Raw genomic sequence first — 22663 nt, forward strand, 5'->3', positions numbered from 1 at the left:
TGGTCTGAATTGGATATTTTGATGTGCTTGCTGGCAGCACGTATAAGAGGACCCGTTCTTAAAGAGGACTGCGTATTGCTGGCATCAGTGGAAACACTTTCTTCTTCCGAGGTATCGGATCACGCAGACCCGCCTCAGCAACCAGTTCGGATATGCGGCCTCTGCCAGGAGCAGTGCGTGACTTCACGTGTCAGCAGGATTATTATATCCGCGTTGTGAGGCCCGGTCAGACTCTGGTGTAATAGGCACAACGTTGGGGAACCAAGGAGGACTTGGTGTGACTCAGTGTGGATTCACTTTCTTCAAGAAAAAAACCCTTTTGCCAGGTATTAGAGTGCTCACTGAGCATGGACTCAGCCAAGGATACTTTCCACTTTGGTGCATGATGGGGGCTGTAGTCTCTACTCACCTGACGGGAGCTGCAAGTAATCCGGAGGAGCCACCTGACTTCCCGCCCAGGGGGAGGACCTTAGCAGCACAAAAGGGAGGTGAAAGTGTAATCCTTGTCTTGTGAAGGGCGTCTGAAGAAGGCACACCTAAACGCCGAAATGCATTATGCCCTGCACTCTCCTAATAAAGAGAACCTTCCGAAAAGTCCCCGTGGTGTCCTCTGATCTCTTCCGCATGGGGTGGTCTGAATTGGATATATATATATATATATATATTTCTCCACAAATCGCCCTTGAACTCCGAGAGGGCACACGACGATGTTCCGCCCATCCGGACTGTTGGCCTCTCAAAGGTTCACCTGCCTGCTTCTCAAGCTTTCACTCCCATACCCGACGCGTTTCGAGGCCAATACGCCTCTTCCTCATGGGCTCTTCCATTCAAACACGGACAGCTCACCTTTGCATTCAAATTGTTATTTATTGAATTGAACCGCCCTAAGTGGGCGTGGCTTCTGCTCACTGGCATGATGGTAATTGTAGTCCAACAAGGTGAGTCACATTATTCTCCCTTAAGTAGGTTCCTTGTTTAATGGTTGATTAAAAGTTCCAAATTCATAGGGAGATAGCAGGGAAACACATGCAGTCCCATGGAGTGCTCAATAGCAAATAATGAAATAATCTCCTTAGGTATGCCATGGAATGCAACTCTTACAATCACAACACTGCCTTGAGATCTCCACAGAGAAAAGATAGGAGTGGCGAAGGTCTCCACACGTAGGTTAGTGTGTTGTCGTCATGAGTAGTGCTACTGCAGTATCATTTTAAGTACTACAAAATGCAGTTTCTGAATCAGGCCCATAAGTTTACTGCAGGTAGAAGAAAGCATTTAAGTCCAAGTAAGGAGATCAATTACTTTATTTTTCGCAATGTAATGTCCTATAAATAGTAAGAGTGATGGGGCCAGGTGGGGCGGATTCGAGAGACGACGAGGGAAAGCGAAATAAATAATTAATTTTCTCTGTTCGTCGTCTGTTGAATTCCCACCCAAGCCAGCCCAACCGCCTTTCCATTCTTACCAGCATGGGCTGCTTCTGGTTGAAAGTACAACAGGAAAGTGTGCCATTTCTATGTGTGCTTTTGTGTTTGATTTGCGTGCAGAGACTAGGGGAAATGTAAACATGTATAGAGACAAGGGAGGTGTTCAGATACAAAGAACCACTGCTAGCAGGTACATATAAAAGAAAGAAGCATTGAGAAGTGGGTAGGCACAGATACATGGAGATACACGCATATGCATATAAACAGACAGAAGAAACAGAGGTGCACTCACACACACACACACATGCACCCCAGCTCTCTCTTTCTCTTACTTTAACTCTTTCTCTCTCTCTTTGCTCTCTGTGCACATGTGCCTTTATTTAGCAGAAAATAAACATGCTAGCATAACGCCTTGCCCACTCCCACTTTTTATGTCTGCTTTACCAATATGGGGTCCCGATGAAAGACATTCTCTTGGCTAAGGTGGCAGTGATTTGAGCAGAGATTCCGAAATCAGCTGGTGGAAAGGATGAAAACATATGTATTGTTAAAAGATATTCAGCAGTCTTAAGTAAATCAGTCAAGTTCAAAATCGTTTTTTCGGATTGTAGAAAAAAACAAAACAACATAAAAACATTATTTAACAAAGCAAGCTGAATTGGTGGATGCACTGTAGGCACAGAGATCAGACACAGAAAATGGTGGTATCTAATTATAGTGCGCAGCCCTCCCCGCGATGGTCTAGCCGGTGCAGAGACAGAATATCGAGTACAAAATATTGAGTTGCACAAATATCAAGTCATTAATATTGTGGGAAAGAAATATCAACAGCAATACTATTGTGGTCAAGAATATCGACTTAAGGTAAGTAATAACGATTTTTAAAATAAGTGTTTAATATTTTCAAAAGTATAGTTGTTGAAAATATGGTTTTTTAATAATTGTTATGTATTTTAGTATATATTTTATATGTATGTGATGTATGTTTTTTTGTACAAGAATTGTTTGTATTTTTAATATATGTGTTACATTTTTAGTAGTTATTGAAAAAAAATAGATTTGAATTTTGCTCTTTTAGTTCCATAGCAGGTTGTGGGTTTATAGGGGAATAGGGTGGGAAGTAATTTAATTATATAAAATGTATGATTTTTTTTAAAGTAGAATTTTGTGTTTTTAGTTCCGTAGCGGGTTGTGGGATTATAGGGGAATAGGGTGGGAAGTAATTTAATTATATTAAATTTATGATTTTTTTTCATTCGAATTTTATGTTTTTAGTTCGGTAGGGGGTTGTGGGTTTGCAGGGGAATAGGGTGGGAAGTAATTTAATTATATATATTTTTTATTACATTCATTTATTAATATTTGTTTAATTGAGATGTTATAGTGTTACATGTGTAAAGTAATTTATTATAATTAATTAATAATTGGTTATTAATTAATTTTAATTAATTAATTGATAATTAATTATGGTAAGTGTGTAACTAATTGTAGGTGTATGTTGTGGTGTTTATAGGTGTAAAGGGTGGGAAGTAATTCATATTTAATTAATTAATTAATAATTGGTTGTTGATTATTTTTAATGAATTAATTGGTTATTCATTTTGGTAATTGTCTAATTAATTTTAGGTGAGTGTTGTGGTGTTTATATGTGTAAAGGGTAGGAAGGAATTTATTTTTAATTGATGAATTAATAATTGGTTGTTAATTAATTTTAATAAATTAAATGGTAATTAATTAAGGTAATTGTGTAATTAATTTTCGGTGTGTGTTGTGGTTTTTATAGGAGTAAAGGGTGGGATGTAATTAGTGTATAATTAATTATATATAGTTGTTGATTAATGTTAATTTTTTTATATTTATTTTGAGTAATTGTTTATTTTCTTGTGTGATATTTTTACTTTTAAAGGAGTAAAGGGTAAGTCCTAAATATATTTTAATTATTTAATTATTAGTTGTTAATAGCAATAGTTTTTAATTTTAAAATAAGTTTTTATTATTTTATAGTTGAAGTTAGGTGTGTGTTGTGGCTATTATAGTGTTAAAGTGCGTGTAGTCAATGAATGTTTATTAGTTTTTTAATAATAATATTCTTTTAATTAATTATTAATTACGTTAATTATGTAAATACATTCGGGCCAATTCTGATCTGGGTCGGAAGGGCACCAAACGTGATCCGGCCCGAAAAACTATGAGACGTAGTAGTGTTTTCCGGCCGACTCGTACAGCTGTACGAGCGAGCAAGTACGATGCGAGCTACGTGAAATTCACTGACCGAGTCGTTTCCAGGTCCAAACCGCTCCGTACTTCTCGGTCGGAAGCTAACCATGACGTGCAATGGATGCGATTTACAACCGAGCCAGTACGATGCACGTGTCGGACAGCCTGTCCTAGCCGGAGTGTCCGGCTCACAAAACGTCCGGGTGGTTGCCCTTGGGGTCCGCGTCGGACCCCCTGACACCCGCAGCCCTATGACTCGGACACAGGGGGAGACCTATGGGTCTCCCCAATACAGGCATGTACAGTGCAGATGGCACCGATGCGTACCCACTGTAGGGGTCGCACTTCTCCGCGACGTACCCATTCAGTCAATGGGAGCCCATGTACGCGTCATACGACCGGCTCCCATTGACTTTTATGGGAGTCCGACCGAACCGAGTCCGGCAGCATACGGCCGCATCGTACTCACTGGGTCGGACTGCAGGCCTCCGGCTCATCGGAAAACACTCCGGATCCGGCTCGGTCGGAGTGCTTTCCAACCCGGATCAGAATTGGCACCTTAATGTTGAAGTGTTAAGTTATTGGTGCGGTTTAAAAGAAAACTTTTTTGTAAATGTATTTATTATTTTATTTTTATATAATATTTGTAGGTTTCTGTTATATGTAATTAGTATTCTAATATGTGTTCTTTTTATATGTTTAATATATTTTATTTGTATTTTTTTTAATTTTGTTTATTCATTTTTATTTGTTTATTTTTATTAAATATATTTTTTCTAAGTGTTTGAGTGGGAATGGTATTTCTTTTTCTCCGCTATCCAACACTTTACCTACTGTTGCATTCACTGGAGTGGGAATAGTAATTTTACTCCTCCGCTATCCAGCACTTTCCTTACTGTTGCACTCACTGGAGTTGAAATAGTAATTTTTATCTCTCCACTATCCTGCACTTTCCCTACTGTTGCACTCACTGGAATTGGAATAGTAATTTTTACCTCTCTGCTATCCAACACTTTCCCTACTGTTGCACTCTCTAGAGTGGAAATAGTAATTTTTACCCCTCCGCTATCCAACACTTTCCCTACTGTTGCTCTCACTGGAGTTGGAATAGTAAATTGTACACCTCCGCTATCCAACACTTTCCCTACTGTTGCACTCACTGGAGTTGGAATAGTAATTTTTGCCCTCCGCTATCCAGCACTTTCCCTACTGTTGCTCTCACTGGAGTGGGAATAGTACTTTTTACCTCTCCGCTATCCAACACCTATCCTACTGTTGCTCTTACTGGAGTGGGACTAGTAAATGTTACCCCTCCGCTATTTAACACTTTCTGTACTGTTGCACTCACTATAGTGGGAATAGTCATTTTTACCCCTCCGCTATCCAACACTTTCTCCACTGTTGAACTAACTGGAGTGGGAATAGTAATTTTTACATCTCCGCTGTCCAACACCTTCCCTACTGTTGCACTCACTGGAGTAGGAATACATTTTTTTACCCCTCCGCTATCCAACATTTTCCCTACTGTTGCACTCCTTGGCGTGGGAATAGTAATTCTTGTCCCTCCGCTATTCCACACTTTCCCTAATGTTGCTCTTATTGGAGTGGAAATAGTAAGTTTTACCCCTCCGCTATCCAACCCTTTCCCTATTGTTGCACTCACTGGAGTGGGAATAGTAATTTTTATCTCTCCACTATCCAACACTTATTCTACTGTTGCACTCAGTGGAGTGGGAATAGTAATTTTTACCCCTCGGTTATCCAACACTTTCCCTAATGTTGCTCTTACTGGAGTGGGAATAGCAATTTTTACCCCTCCGCTATCCAACACTATCCCTGCTGTTGCACTCGCTGGAGTGGGAATAGTAATTTTGACCCCTCTGTTATCCAACACTTTCCCTACTGTTGGACTCACTGGAGTTGGAATAGTACATTTAATTATTTTGCTATCCAACACTTTTCCTACTGTTGCACTGATTGTATTGGGCAATTTATGTTTAAGTATTTTTTCATAATTTAATGCTTTAATGTATTCTAGATTTTTGTTTTTTATATTTTAAATTATTTATATATATATTTCATTTTTATATAATTTTATAATTTTAAAGTTTTAAAATAAATTAAAATAAATTAAAGATAATAGTTTCTTAATTATGTTAAACATAAATATATATATATGGATAAATTATTATGTATGAGTGTTTATTATTTTAAATTAAGTTTATTTGCAACATTTTGTAAAAATGTATATTACATTTAATTTATTTTGTCAACATTAATATTAATATTTAACATATGTTATTTCATTTGATATATTTTTAAGTCGATATTTTTTACATCTATTTTTTTAACATCGATATTTTTGATTCAATCTTTTTGTACTTACCTGTGTAGGTATGGGAGTCAATATTTTTGTAGTCTATATATTTTTTTCAATATTTTTAACATTGAAATTCTATCAGTGAACCGGTCTAGCCACCAGATAAATGAACTCCTACATGTTAACTATACCTCAAAAATAAACACATAAAAGACCTCATGAATTAAAAACATTACACATGCTCAAATGAATCTTCATGATAATCATGATGAGCTTCTGACGTACGGCATACTATGCATACTATGCAGCTCAGTCAAATATATGGGTACTTTGTCAGAAATCATCCAAGGTCGACTGGGACAGAAAATAGGCTTGGGCCCAAAAATAATAGTGACCCTCATTAGAGAATTAAATACCTTAAAAAGTGGCTCATGTGTGCAAATTGGGGCAGTTCTGAACTTGCAAAGACTTGGGGTATAAGTGTATGGGACATTATGGGAGACTGCATGGATTTGATTGTGCTGCAGACAATATCTGTTTTATGATCAGGGAAATCAACAGCCAAAAACGACCCAGATGACCCTAAAACAGGCCCACAAAAAGCCCCCAAACTGGCCCACAAACTGTACTGTGAGGCCTGCTCATTGGGCACTGCCTGATTGCCCTGTAGACCTGTCTGACCCTTATATCATCTTCACTAACCCTCGGCTGTGCTTTTAGCGTTATCTACCTTTCTATGCAGAGAGATAATAAAGCAATTTGCAAAAAATAAATCTTCAGTAGTGATCATTTCAAGGGCATAGTGAGCCCCTGAAAGGACCAAACAGAGAGGAATCAGCAGGTGCATTCAATTCCCTGTCATGCTTCATGTGCCTGTTTAGACTTATTTAGATTACCGTCTATAAGGTCCAGAGCGGATCTGTAAATTTGTATGCTCAAGTATTTAAATGTGTGAACAGCGACTGTTAAGGAGTGCTGCCCAAATTGGATCGCTTCTGGGTGGATCCCGGGTGGAAGAAAAAGGCATATGATTTGTTCTCGTTGATTATGAGTCCTGAGAGTTGTGCAAAGTTAGTAAAAATGCCCGGCATCTGTGTTAGTTCTTTGGTCAGGTCACTGGCATATAGTATAATGTCGTCTGCATTTTTAAACATATTTTATTAGAAGTTTTTTGAGTTTACATCCATGTGAGAGCAGAGTTTTATACTAGATACATCAAATTGTTTGGTGTAATTAGGATACGGAAGTCTTGAGCTACAGGCCGTACCTCTATGCATATATTGCGACATTATGAAATCACATAAGTCCTTTCTTTGTAACAGTATATTAGACCATCTTTGTCACATAGTCCAATTATTACGACATATCAAAAATATGTGAAACCTAATGATATCATTATCAAGTTACAACAGTTAACGTAACGTAACCCAACCCTCCCTCCCTTCCCTAAACTCGTCTGACCCTATCCTTAGCTTGACAGGTTTTCAGAAAAATCCCGCCACTTGCTCACAGCATATCAGTACTCTGTTTAAATGTGTAATCTTGGTGTTATACTGTCCCAGGACTGCATTTAGGGTTCCCCTGCGTAATTGGAAGGGCCTGCGCTATTGGTAAGTACTACTAGTTCTGTACTACGGAGACCGGCGCTGGATCCAGTGTCTTAAAGGCTTCCAATATTATAACCCAGTCCATAGAGATCACCTTTTTGCGTAACCGGCGGGCTTCCTCCCTCCTAATTGCTGCACTTTCTGCTCTTCCCCATCACACCACCTCCCCATGCCACCCATAGAGTGTTGGGGGTTGAGCTGACTTCCACCACATTGTGAGAGATCGTTTGGCTATGAATAGGGTTAGGTCTGTAAAGCAAAGTGTCACTTTCTGCGCCTTGAGTTGTCGGGTCAGTCCTAGTAGGCAGTACCTGCTGTGTGCAGCACGGGATTCCCAGTTGCAGAAGCAATCAGCCTAATCACTTCTGACCAGTAATGGAATATCACTGGGCACAGCCACAGCATGTGAAGCAGGTCTGCCTCCTCTAGCTTGCACCTGGGACAGTGGTGTTGCGTGTTCGGAAACATGTGCTGCAGTCGATGTGGGGTGAGATATGACCTATGGAGCACCATATACTGAATGAACTTAAATTTTGCGTTCCCAGGTATTTTTTGGGGATATTCTAAAATCATGCACCATTCCTTGTCTGACAGCTCTTTGTCGAGGTCCACGGACCATTTGTTACGTAAGTCCATTAGGGGGATGCCGGTGTGCATTTTAATGCCTTTGTACAGCCATTTAGTAAGATGGCGTCCCTCTCCCATTAGATAGGTCATATGGACCAGCTCGTGTCGCGCAGGTGCTTCTCTAAGTGGGGCTCAGTGTTTTTTAACGCATTGAACAATCGCGGCATGCCTGAGGTATAGTCTTTCAGTAACCCCTTAGTGTCTGGTAAAATTCCCATGGTCCATAAGGGTGCCCTCATTGAACAGGGCGCAGACTGTAGTGACACCACTCTCTGACCAAGCAAGAAGTCTCTACTTGGTGAGTAGACCAGTAGGTGTAGGGATGCCCAGGAGCGGTGTGTCGTCAGAGTACGGAGGACAGAGACGCATGTAATGGAGGTTTTTTTTCCAGTACGCGAGCGCTGTGCGAAGAAGTGTCGGGGCGTTGGGGGGTATAGCAGTACATGGCAGTAATAGTGTGTGCAATTCCACTCAGTCGATCGCAGATGTTGTGTAATCTATTTCGTGCAAATTGCGAAATCTGGGGCACCCAGGCCACCCTTGTCCGTGTCCATTTGTAGCTTAGCTAGCCCCACCCTGCGGCGGCCTTTACCCTATATCAAGTCAGTCAACATCATGTCTAGGGATTTGAGTGTGGGGGTCGGGATCACTACTGGTAAATTTGTGAAGAAGTATAGCAGGTGGGATAGGACCACCATTTTTTAGATCGCCACCCGGCCCATCACAGAGAGCGGTAGTGAGGCCCAGAATGTCACCTGTGACCGGAGTGCCTGTTTAGACTTATTTAGATTACCGTCTATAAGCTCCGGAGCGGATCTGTAAATTTGTATGCTCAAGTATTTAAATGTGTGAACAGCGACTGTTAAGGAGTGCTGCTCAAATTGGATCGCTTCTGGGTGGATCCCGGGTGGAAGAAAAAGGCATATGATTTGTTCTCGTTGATTATGAGTCCTGAGAGTTGTGCAAAGTTAGTAAAAATGCCCGGCATCGGTGTTAGTTCTTTGGTCAGGTCATTGGCGTATAGTATAATGTCGTCTGCATAGGCAGACAACATGTGCGTGGCATTTTCCAGTCTTATACCCTTCTGTGCTGCCATTAGCAATAGATTAAGGGCCAATGGCTCTAGGGCTAGCACAAATAATAAGGGGGACAACGGGCAGCCCTGGCGGGTGCCGCTGCCGTTCGGGTATTCCCCTGAAATGTGTTTACTGGTACGGGCCCTCGCAGTAGGGAATGAGTACAGTATCTTGATCCATTTCAAATAATCTGGGGCAATTCCAAATTTTTCAAGTACCGGGGTCATATAATCCCACCTGAGAGTGTCAAAAGCCTGTTTCAGATCTAGGATTATGCATTCTGCGTTACTGTTGGCCGGTGGGGTTGACGTCATAACATGGTATAGCCTCCGGATACTGAGCGAAGTACTCCGCACCGGCACGAAGCCGCATGGTCAGGATGGATTAATTTATGTAGGTAAGGAAGTAACCGGCGCAAGAGCACCTTGGCCAATATTTTGTATTCTGTTGTGAGTAGGGATAGGGGTCTGTATCCCGAAATGTCTGTTGCGGTACAGCCTGGTTTGGGGAGGGACACCACCAATGCCTGCATTGTGGTGTGAGGTAATATTCCAGTGTCTGTTGCCAACTTATATAAGAGCTCCAGCTGTGGTACCAATGCATCAGAGAATGTGACGAAGAATTCGGCCGGTAGGACATCAAGGCCAGGGGCCTTGTTCCGCGGGAGATCTCGGATGGCCTCCTTAATTTCCACACCCGTGATGGGTCCGGATAGAGCATCTTGTGCCGCCTTGTTAAGTTTAGGGAACGGTAAATCCGTGAGAAATAAATGGGGGGAATCATCTGCCAGTGGTGCGGGGGGACTGGTATAGTGATTGGTAGTATTCGCAGAAAGCGTCATTTATCTCTCGTTGCGTGTCCACAATGGCCCCACACATCATTGTTATCTTGTGTATTGAGGTATGTGGGGGATCATCCCTTAGTATGCGTGCCAGAAGAGGACCAGCCTTGTCGGCTTCGGCGTGTTCGTGTGTGTATATGCAGTGTAATCTATGTGCCATAGTGTTTCAAGGAGCTCTGCATGCTTTATCCGGATTTCCTGCAAATGTGTGCCCTTAGTAGGATCCGTTACTACTTCCTGTTCTAATGCGTTCATGGAATTTTCGACCTCTTGTATGCTGTTTTGTGTTTCCTGCCTGGCCCCGGCTGTAGTACTAATGGCTATCCCCCTTATTACCATCTTAAATGCATCCCATTCCTCTTGGGGCATGGAGGCAGTGCCGGAATTCTCCGCAAAATAATGATTAATGCCCGTAGATATGGCGTCACGGAAGACAGCATCCTCAAGCATTGGAGGCCACAGCTTCCAGGTAGGGACCGGGGCAGGAATTCTACCCCAGGCGTGGGTGATCTCCAAGGGGTTGTGGTCCGAGAATGTCTTACCTAGATATGTAGTGTGTGTGACCTGGGTGGTGGTGGGTGCCGAACAGAAGATCCTGTCTATTCTAGTATGCAGCTGGTGCATGTGTTAGTAAAACGAGTACCCCATGCTTTTTGGGTTTCTCAGATGCCAGACATCCCCCAGTGCCCAGTTCTCAACCCACCTACACAATGCATCAGCTTGCCTGGTAGAGCCAGCCCCTTGGAGAGGGGGGTTCGACCTGTCAATTGTGATGTCCAACACCACATTATAGTCCCCATCCAATATCCACGGGTACGCTGCCCAGGACGTCAATACAGGGTTAATGCTCAGTAGAAATTTGGACTGGTCAAAATTGGGGACGTACATACTTCTCAATACTACTTGTGTTCCATCTAATGTGCCTCGCACCAGGATATATCTCTCCAAAGGATCTGCGCGCTGTTCCAGCAGTCTAAAAGGGACCACATTCTTGATCCATATGGTTGCGCCTCTGGCAAATGCAGAGTATGCCGTGGAGAATACCTGTCCCCTCCATTTCTTGTGCAGTTTAGCTGCCTCAGCCGCTGTAAGGTGGGATTCTTGGAGGCAAGCTATGTGTGTGCGTCGTCTATTTAGTTGTGCATGAATTCTGTGCCTCTTATGGATGGACCCCAGACCCCGGAAGTTCCAGGTGATTATGTTATAGCTATCTTGCAAGTGTTTACTATTTGCGGCGTCTCTGGGTGTGCAGTTAGCGTAATAGGAGTGGTGGCGTGTGCAGCAGTATAGAGGGTGGGCCAGTCTTTCATAACTCCTAACCTATAACCCTGAATACTCGGTCCAGCAACTGGAACTGTGCTGGTCCAAACCATGTGCATAACAGTGCTAACAGTTAACATTGTAGTTGTTGCTTTCGCGTTAGGGGCTTGCATTCTAACAGTCTGCCTTGTGGAGTTAAAGATATGCGAGCTCAATGCGGCCCGGACCACGCATAACGGTAATTTTGGCAAGATCGGGACATCAGTGCAACTTTTATGTTGCGGCCAAAAGGGTTGATCATACATTTACATCATTATCAAGCGTATGTTACATCGTAGAACACTGTTAGCATTTTCCAAGAAGCTTTCAGCAGTTTGAGGCATGATATTGCTGAATAATGCTAGACTGCCCTCCGAGTCAGTGTGGACAGAGTTGTCTTCAGAGGAGTCCGACGAGATGCGATGCGTGCCTTCCCTGAACTTACTGGCCGTTGCCAGCGCCTCCGTCTGGTCCTTCAGCGCTTGTTGCGGTGTGGGGTTTACAGCCTGGGATGTATTGCTGAGTCTCGGGTGCCGTGCCCGGTGGGTCTGTCTCAGCCATGGAGAAGCAGCAATGCTCTGTGAAGATGGGTCAGACCCATTTGGAGGAAACATCATTTCTATCCATTCTTCCGCTTCCTCCGGTGTTTAAAAAAACTGAGTTTTTTGGTCCTATATTACTTTTAATCTGGCCATGAATAACAGAGCGTATTAGAGGTTCAGTGCCCTGAGTTGTTTTTTGACATCTTGATGTTGGGAGCGTTTACGTTGTACCAGAATGGTGTAATCCGGGTATAGGGACACTCTCTGATTTTCGTATTGGATTTCCCTCGCTTTCTGCAGCAGCATATCCCTGTCTCTGAAGTTCAATATCTTAACAATGATAGGGCGGGGTGGGGCCCCAGCCGTCGGCCTGCCAGTGGGGATTCAATGCGCCCACTCGACACAGAAAAAATCAGATAATTCCTCCGGTGCTACACGGTCCCTAAACCATTGTTCCATGAAAGCTGTGGCATTTGGCCCCTCACAGCGTTCAGGCATACCTATGACTCGGAGATTACTGCAGCGGGCCCGTCCCTCCACATCATCCACCCTGTCTTGCAGTCCAGCTACTTGTTGTTGCAGTTGTGCGAGTTGCTCCCCATGCTCTTTATGCTGTCGTAGTAGCTCCACTATAGCAGTTTTCTTATCTTTGAGAGTGGCAGCAAGCTTGTTATGGTCTGCCTTGAGGAGAGTGAGCCCGGAGGTCAGGGTGCCAATTTTCTGCGCGATTGCCTTTTTCAAGTCCCGGACCTCCTGTAGTATTAGGTCTAATTTGTCTGTGGGGGTGCTGTATTAGTAGGTGGAATATGTTCGTATTTTTGGTGGCAGTGTCTTTGTCCTCCATTGGCTGGGTGTCAGTGGTGGTATTGTCTGGTGCCTTGCCCTTGGGGTTTCCCATTTTGGTAGAGTATCCTGTGCTATCCTGTTGGAAAAGTTGCAGCCCACTTCGCTGAATGACTCCTGCTGTGATTTCTAGCCGGGTCTGTTACTTGTGTGGGTCGAGTATAGAGCCGCCCGCTATGGGGGGGTGGCTCTAGGCAGGGGAGGCGGTAGCCACATGTATTTGTATTGGAAACGGCACTGAACCCAGGCCCAGGACCTCACATGCAATGCATACGTTCCATACCTGCGCCTACTCGCCATCTCAGAGTTAGTCTCCGCAGGCCCTGCAGGGCAGTTATTGGCGTCCGTGCAAGCCAGTTCCACCGTACAGCCCACTCCTGTCATTGGGGTACGGCAGCAGGCCTCAGCGTGGACACCGGGTCTTCCAGCGACCATGCCACAAGTCTCCTCTAGTGTGCATCAGGCGGCCAGCAGTGCCTGGTTCCGTGGCACGCCCACCCTTGTCTCCGTCGATGGTTCAGCTCGGTCCTTCATGTGTCCGGAATGGTGAGAGCTCCTGTGTTGCTAGTTGTCTCGCTGATCCCTGCCAGCACGGCCCAGCCCCTTCCCGAATCAACGTGCAGTGCCCGGTGAGCGCCTTATTTCAGGGGCCCCCAGCAGAGCCCAGCCCGCGTAGGGAGACAGCGGCGCAGTTGTCAGGACCGTGCCCGTGATGGTGGGTTAAACAGCCTCTCGCAGCCCACAGTGGCCTACAACCCATTCAGTGCCAGCCAAACCAAATTTGGGTCGCAGCTCTCGGGTACCGGCACAGTCAGCTTGGGGATCCCTTGACCGCCTTTAAGTGCTCACCCATAAATGTTTTTATAGGTCCCAGTAGTTCTACGTGAAGGGGAGGGGGGCGATTGGGCCAAGTTTCAGTCTCACCAGGTTGTAGCTAGGCTCCGAAGGCACTCCAGGTATCCCCAGTTCCGACGGCTCTGTCCCGCAAGGCACGCCTCCACGATCCTCACAAAGTGGACCCAGAGGTTCTCATGCCTCCTCCCTGAATCGGTCCGGGCACCGCAGGCCTCACCCTCCACCTCCGGCAGCGCTCCCAAGGGCCATCACAGCGTGGGCCGCCTCCCCACGCTCGCCGCATCTCTGCTCTCTAAGCATGGACAGGCACACCACTTGCTCCGCCTCGGCTCACCTCCAGGCATTAGTCAGCTCGAGCGGCAAGGAAAGGGGTCCTCCGCAGTTCACCTCCAGTCCGGCGCAGATCAGCAGGGCTCGCGCAGCACGGGCCCAGGGTCACGACCGGCCACAGGCCCACACGTTCCAGGGTCAGCGTCCTTCAGAGAGCCAGGGCAGCTACTGGGGTGAGTAGCAGGGGGCTCCCTATTTTGTATTCATATGCCAGCACCACCGTCCGCCGGCAATGCCGCCCTCAGCCCACAGCTCCGCTGCTCTGGTCACGGCCCATGCGGCCACCACATAGCTCCCGGGTCCTCTCCGCTTCTGAGCAGATCAGCCAGCCCTCTGCACGAAACTCATCGCTGTTGTGTCTCTGGGCCCACCATAGGGCCCCAGTAGGATATGGGTAGCTGATGTCGACCGATCTGGTAGGATTAAAGCCAGAATTCAACAGTCCGGGCGCGGAGCTCGCTTACTGTGCATCCGCCATATTCGGCGGTTAGCCACACCCCCCTACTGAATCCTTTTCTTCATCACACTAGTACCCTTTCAGCTCGCTTAAATCTCTGGGACTTCATCGATCCTAACCTGTGAACTGCATTAAGAATATGAGCTTCACAAACATGACTTCAAGCAAAGGCAACTTTGCTCAGCGATTTCTCCTATGTGAAGTTTAGCAGATCAAACCAACTGATATAATTATAGGAGAAAATGACTGGGGAATGCTGGCTCATGCAGATTTTGGTGCAGAAAGCCGGGCCATCTCCTCAATTGGAGCGGAGGAGCGTTGCCGATCTTAAGTGCCCCCCAAAGCCCCAGAGATGAAAAATAAAATGGCAATTCATTGCCATTTTATTTTTTATCGTACCGTGCGCGTCTCTTTGGCCAGCTGTCTTGAGATGGCCAGCCACACATGTGCACTTTAAATGTCTCAACTCAGCTGTCTGAAGACAGCTAGGTTGACAGCAAGTGCAGGCATCCAGTGATTTCCGGAGCGCCAGGGGAGGCTGTTCCTACCATTCAGGGCACTGCTTACATGCTGGTTAACAGTGCGTGAGCAGGCCAGGATTGGTCGAAAGAGTTTGCTGGGGCCTGCACTGCAGTCTCAGCAGAAGAGGTCAGACTGAGGAGGACGTCGTCGGACATGATCCAATATTTTTATTTCTTTGTTCTTTTGTTTGCCTGTGCCCCCTCCCATCCGTAGATACCAGCCGCCACTGGCAGGCAGGACTGAACTCTGCAAGTTATGACCTATTTTCAGGCAAACCTAAGAACCGGAGATAATTACTGCACACATTAAAAGTTTGAATTCAATGCCATTTTTATTGGGTTCGATAATTATCCAACCCTGAGCACCACTAATCGAGGCCTAAGATGTTCTTTTTTTTCGAATTAAGTGATGTTATTGCTGACAATAAAATCAAAATGTTGACGTGAAGTCCAGAACACAGCAGCAAAGAAAAATAAAAAAAATAAAAATAAAGAGAAGTTAAAAATTCAAAATTGGAAAGAGAACACTTTAATGGGCATAACATCTGAGAAAACATCTTTAGGAATATCCTCCTGAAATCAGGCTACTGCCATAGCTCTTGATATTCCCCAGATTTCAATAATCTGCTAATTACAATGCAGCTCAGCGTTACTGGACGGGATAGGGAAACTAATCTTATTAGGTCTGAAGAGATTCATTAATTGATTTTGTCAAAAGATAGTGTATGCACTGTGCACTTTGACCTGAGATATTGTTTTTTAGCTGCTGTCACTTTAACGATGTATGTATACTGCACACTCAGAAAGCTGAAGTAATGCCTGGGACTGTGACTATTCTAAAGAGGATGCAGAGGGGAGGGAGTTGCCTGAGTGGGTAATTTGCAGGTCAAAACTCCCATCCACTGCACAGATTGGCTAGTTGCCCTCTGTGCCCCGTCTGCATACAGCACTGTGTGCTTTGACTTGGGACTTTGTGGCTGCTGTTGCGGCCATGACATACAATGAGCACTTTAAAAGCTAAACTCATACCCAGGACTGTTGCTGCTCTTAAGGGGAAAACAAAGAGAGGATGGTGCTTGAGTGGGGCAATTGCAATTCAAATCTCTCACTCACCACCTGAATTGGTCACCTGCCTTTATAGCAACCCAAGGCTCATTAGATTTTCACATAGCTCCAGAGGTGGAGACATGAAACTCTTCTGGCTTTAGGACTCTCCATTTATTATATTACAAAATATATTTTCTGTTTGTAACACATATGGGCCTATTCACAAAGGTAACATACACTTGTCAGTAATTTACACATGGAGTTTACTCTTACACTTTTGAGTAACTCTACTACCGTTGGCTATTCAAAAATTCAGAGTGCAACGTTAGTCAAAAGTGTAGACTTACATGTCTCTACCCAGTAAAACGGGGGGTGGAGCCTAATATATGATTGTTAGTGACTACTGGAAAACAGTAGTTTGTCAATCACCACAGATGGCTAACCACTGATGGTGCACCATTCTCCGATAGAAAATAACATAGGGACTTATTATAAAACCCATTGGAAATAACATTAAATTAAATACAATATTTGAAATAGTAAAAAATATAAATAAATATAATTTAATGTTAAAAAATATTAAAATATTAGGTAGGAATTTATCTTTTTATTTTAACTTCAGAAATATAGTTTGTATTTAATTTAATATATTTAATTTAATTAAAGATTTCATTTAAAATCAAGTTAATGGTGGTATAGCATTTTTTCTTTTGTACCACATTTAAAGTAAATACATACATTTAATTTGCATTAATATTTCAAATGAAATATTTTGTCAATTTATTTTAGTTAAATACACCTTTTCACGCCTCCCTATGCTTTAGGATGAAGGTGAGGTCTCTTACAGGAGGGTTTTTGTAATACCAGTGGTTGGCCATGTGTGGTGCTGAACTTATTCAGCCTAGAGCTGGAGTAATTTACTACCATTTTGAGTCCCTTTTTTGTTGTCGTAATTTTAGAAGGACAGTTTGTGAATAGCAGTAGGCTTGTTCTTTTGTTGATGGGAGCATATCCCTCCCTAACCTCCTTACCTCTGCCTAATCCCCTCCCCTTTAAAGTAAGTATTCCCCATTTTTCAGCCACTCCCCTCTATCCATGTGACATTTGCTACTAAAATGCATCCTTCTGTGTGTGGAGACTCCGCAGTTGAGTCAGCGATCTCCGAACAGAAAATTGTGGGAGATGCGAAGGCGTACGCTCTGCACCTAAGTTTGTGGATAGCATTTTGGAGTGCATTTGTATCATTACTGTAGTACTACAAAATGTAGTACAAAATAAAGTTTGTGATTAGGCCCCATAGACTTTTGTCTCTCAGAATCCCCTCTTTTGTACCATGTTCGTGAAAAGTAAGTGCACATATCAGAGATGATGCAAGCATTGTATGAGGTTCTACGTACAATACAAAAATTGGCTGAGAAATCTGTTGTTGGCTCGAATCATATCTCAGATCTTTCAACCTCCCTCTTGAACGCTTTTGTTGGCTCAAAATAAAATACACTCTGTAAGATTGATGGGACATTCCTGGATGAAGTTGTTTGTCAGATTGAAGTTTGTTTGCCTTTGAGGAATGAAGATTATCCCTCAATTGTGGTTCTGCTATAAAGAATACATTGGTGGCTTTGCTACAATGATGTAGATTAGTACTGGGAGCTACTATTAGAAAGTGTAACCTTGGAGGGAAAATGAAAAAGGAAATGTTAGACCAAATAAGTTTCCTTGGGGAAAGTTTTTGCAGAAATCGGGGGTTGGAGCACTCTGGATTGAGGGTGAGAAAAACAACTGAAATAAATGCTGATCAGAAAAGATATTTAAATAAATTACAGATCCTCCAGTAATCGCTCCTGGCGATTCCTAAATATCAGTCAGTTTCCCATATATGTTACCCTCACTACATTGGCTGCCCATCCAAAAAACGGATTGAGTTTAATTATTTTTGCATTGCATTTAAAGCTCTGCATAAATCACGTTCGGAATATCCTAAAAAAAGCTTCCAATGGTACGTTCCTAAAAGATCTATGCGCTCATCTTCTACAGCCAAGCTTGTCATTCCCAAGGTCAGAAAAGCCGACTGGGGAGGCAGAAGCTTTATATTCTGCAATGCCAGGCTTTAAAAACAAATCTGACCTGCTCTCTTTCTCGAAAGCTCTAAAAACATGGCTTTTTAACCAGTAGGTTTTCGTGATAATATCCTCTATTGATTCTGTCTCACAGGATGACTCCTTTTTTCTGCGATCTAGTGTCTAGACACCCATGGATAGTAGAGCACTTTACACATTTAAATGTAATTTAATTTCATTTCATAAAAGATGTCTTCTCTATGAGACCTCTTCCACCTGCTTACAAAGGATATGCCTTCAATACTGTCCTGTGAGGTCTCAAGGCTCTCACAATGCCAATTTAATAGTGGTTCCAAGCTTTCACCAGGTTTGCCTAGATGGTAGATCTCTTACAGTTATCATTGCTAAGGCCTGTAACTCACTTCCACCCTCACTGTTAAAACTATAGGCCGGTCTATTGCACTGAGCCAATGCCGTTGGCATGGTTGTATGACAAAATGGTGTGTATAAAAATATTGTGGAACAGAAGAAGCATGTAAAACATATTGTCAACAAAAATAATTGAGTTACATACTTTATCAAAACATTAAAGTTCAAAATAATGATATAATTAAGCTTTAATTATCACTGTAAATTAAAAGAATATACATAAATATATATGTATATATATGCTTTAAAATATAAAACAATATTTAATCAATTTAAAAAAATGACAACCTTTTTAACAATAATTTACATATTAAAGATAACAAACACATGTATAAAACAGAACCATATATTAAATTTAAATAAAAACAAATGAAACCAAGAAAAATACATTTTAATAAAAAATACAAAATATTTACTTTTATAAATGATTTAAACTGTAATCAAAATGTAAAAACAAAAAAATAACAAAATGAATACCAGTCCAAAATAAACAATAGTGGAGAAAGTGTTGGACTTTGAAGGAGTCAGATTTAATATTATAAATTCAACATAAGTAAAAGCAGGGAAAGTTTTGGGCGTTGGCAGGGTTAGCTTTACAATTCCCATTCCAATCTGAGCAACAGTATGGAAAGGTTTGGACTTTGTAGAGATTAGATTTACAGTTTCCACTCCAGTTTTAGCAACTGCGGGGAGAGAGTTTGGAGGGATTTGATTTACTAACCCCATTTTAACATAAGCATAAGCAGGAATGAAGTTGGGCATTGGAAAGGTTAGATTTAGTATTACCAGTCCAGTGAACAACCATAGGAAACTGTATGACATAGGAGGGGTTACACATAGGGGCCGATCACGATGCAGCCTGTAAAGACTGCATCGTAATCGGGCCCTCGGTTTAGTTTACGACCACTAAATCACAATCTAGGCAGTCAGAAAGTAAACTGGCTGGCCATTCCAGTTGGCTTCCCTTCGGCCAGTCGGAGGGCGTCCAGTAATTTCAAGGGCGGGCCTTTCCGCTTTTGAGATTAGGATGCACGGTTTCCGTCATGGTTTCCGTGTCAGACAGGCTGGCATGGAAAGCATGTTTGGGGGCCCCAAGCAGGGTCCCCTTGTGCTTGCGGCCTCTGGTTAGGGGCCAAGCCCCCTGTTGATCCCTGCACCCGGTGGCAGGCACCGGGTGCAGGGATGAACTGCACCTCCCTTTTCTCAATGGGAGCTTGTGTTATGGCCGGTTTACCGATGTAATACGAGCTCCCATTGAGAAACGGGAGCATGCGACCGAATAGTGATCGGTCGCATTGTAATGAGCCAGTCTGGATCACCGACCCAGGACCGAGTGGTGTCAGGCGGATCGTAATGAGGCTCTTAATGTTCCAATTCCTGCAGATTTAATTTTAATAAATTTAAATACATAACAAAATGCAAATATTTAATCATATTTAAAATGAAAGATATCTTCATTATAGAAAAAATAAGTTTGATTAGCTGCATAAAAGATATATTACATATTACAAAATTATTTAAACAAAAATATAGAAAATTAAACATATCTTAAATAAATAAACTTCCCTCCCGCACTCAAAAATGAAACACCCCACAAATAAATTAAACTAACATATAAAAGAAACATTATTAATATTACATGAATTATTAAACAAAACAAGTACAATTAAAACAAACAATAAAAATACAAATATTTTTGACTTATTTTTTATTAAATACATTTATCAACAAATTAACAATAAATTAAAACTCTACACATTAAAGCAAGAATCAATTTGTTAAGCTAATTTATATATTTAAATATCACTTAATACTTTTATTCATTTAAATTAATTACAAATATAAAACAATATTTTATATTAAAATAATTTCCCACGCTGATACCCTACTAACCCAACAAACTGCTACTAAATTAAAAATTACTAATGAAATTTAAAACAATTGAATTAAATATGCAAACCATGCTATAAAAATACTACCAAAACTTAATAATATTACAACTAACACACATTTTAAATGAATGAAGAACAATATTTCATACAACTATTTTAACGAAAACAATAATATATATAGAACGATATTTTAAAAAATGACATTACTTTCCTGGAAAACTATATTTTTAGCTTCTATATTGTGTTGCACAATATATTTGAGTCCACAATATTTTTGGCACAATATTCATTGTACTACAATATTTTTTGCTCAATTATTTGGCAGAGTTGGCAAAACACAGTTTTATTTGAATTTTTTGCTAATTTTAAAAACTTAAAAATACACATAGGGCCTGATTATGAGTTTGGCGGTTAATCGGCCCGCCGAACCCGTTGAGCCAGTCCTGCCCCTGCCACACTGCGGCACCGCGCGCCACATTACGAGTGCCGTCAGGCAGAGTAATATGCTGGCAGTGCTGCTGCGGCACTGCCAGGCATGTTAAGAGTTGCCTTTTTGACAGCCTTTCCAAGGTGGTGAGCCTGCCATGAAATGGTTGGTGGAGAGGCAACTCAGGGGGCCCTTACAGGGCAACCTGCTACCTCCGAGCCTGGGGGTGCATGCAGGGGGGTACATGCTGTGCCCCCCTGGTATTGCACACCCGGGATCCTGCACAGGAAGAAATGCACAACATGGTGCATTTCTTCCCATACAGGAACGTGCAGGGGAGGTCCCTTGGCGGTACCTTTCTAAGGCTTTCTTTTGAGCCTTGTAAAGGCACCATAGTGGGTCTGCCGCAGCACCATCTGCCCAATATGGATTCCAGTCGTAATCCAGCGGGGGGGTCTCACTATGGGTTTGGCGGCCCTCCCGCGGAGAGCTGAGGAGGCACTCTGCATGAGGACTGCCAAACTCATGATCAAGCTCCAAATAAAAATAGCTAAAAATTCAACCCAAAATTGATGGTAGCCTTCTCTAATACCATGCTGAGAGGATAGAAGACCTCTTTACATATACAAGAACAGGAGTCTATTATGCTTAATTTATTGATTGCTGCAATAAGAATGTGGTGGATTAATGAGATTTTCCTTGATTTAACAAGAAAACATCTTTGTGGCTCACTAAGCTATGTGAATTTGATGCAAATACAAGGCAAAACACAGTAACAGCTTTGTTTTAATGTGCATCGTCGCTAAATAAATTCTGTTATCCCGTTTAAGTGAAAAGCAAGACCTAGCTCACTGAGAACCAGGTACAGCAAGAAACTGGGAAATTCGTCCCACGTCCTAGATAGTTGTCCTTTATTACAGGTTTGTTGTGAGTCTTTTCTTAAAAAAAATTCTGATATATGTTACTCTGGAGTAAGGTTTACTACAACAATTTTGCATGGCGGATATTAAACTGCAAAAATATCGACTCCAGGAATTTGATTACCATAATATAGTCAATATAAGCATATTTATGTAACCATATATTTCGTATTCTTAACTCTACATCCATGTACCTAGATGATATTTATATCTCAGAAATACACAAATGTGGACTTTGCATTAGTAAATCTCCACTGACCTATATACTCTTACCTTGATGATATAGTGGTAGTCAAATCTTGCACTCAGTAATGTTACCGGTATAATTTTGTCACTCAACATTTTGACACACAACCTTTTCAATGTTGGGTTGATAGCTTTGCCTGGATATGCTTGAAGCCTCCAAATTATCTCTAACCGTGGAACATGGCAGCCATTTGTTGCGTTTTGGAATCTTAAGTTATTGAAAAGACAACTGAATCAGGGAGGACGGGGGTGAGGCGAGCACTGTTTCAGATTTACCTAGGGGTTTTAGCCCCTCTGGGATTGATTCGGTAAATCCAGACTTAACTTTTTGGGTGCTCTGCTTTGAATAATGCTGTATTTGTTGAAGTATGAGCCTTATCTTTATATATTTTGATCTTTGACATTATGTTCCGCGACATTTTGTAAAATCTATTAAAAAAATCCGAATGGTTCGTTTGTTTACAACTTAATTAACATTTTAATGGTTCAACAAAAACGGTAGACCCTATTGAGGTCAATAAAATAGCACATTTATAAAAAATTCTGGGAGACCCTCTCCCGATTAGTGCATGCATCCCTCTGTGAGAATTTAGGGATGATCCTTTGTGAATATACATATCAGTGCTTTTTAACAGTGAAACAAAGAGAAATTTAAATGACTATAACTTGCAGTATTATCATTT

At 42.3% G+C, this 22663-nt stretch overlaps 1 protein-coding gene across 2 annotated transcripts in view; it reads right to left on the reverse strand.

Annotated features, from left to right (window-relative positions):
* LOC146798005 (mitogen-activated protein kinase kinase kinase kinase 5-like) overlaps window positions 1–22663 on the reverse strand; it is a 581883-nt gene that overhangs the window by 281839 nt on the left and 277381 nt on the right. For both annotated transcript variants that reach the window (XM_085625240.1, XM_085625239.1), the window contains one exon: window positions 1872–1944. In XM_085625240.1, the coding sequence (XP_085481366.1) occupies window positions 1872–1944 (73 nt within the window). The remainder of the gene's footprint in view (window positions 1–1871; window positions 1945–22663) is intronic.

Source organism: Triturus cristatus, chromosome 9 (assembly GCF_964204655.1).
Source record: "Triturus cristatus chromosome 9, aTriCri1.1, whole genome shotgun sequence".
Classification (NCBI taxonomy): domain Eukaryota; kingdom Metazoa; phylum Chordata; class Amphibia; order Caudata; family Salamandridae; genus Triturus; species Triturus cristatus.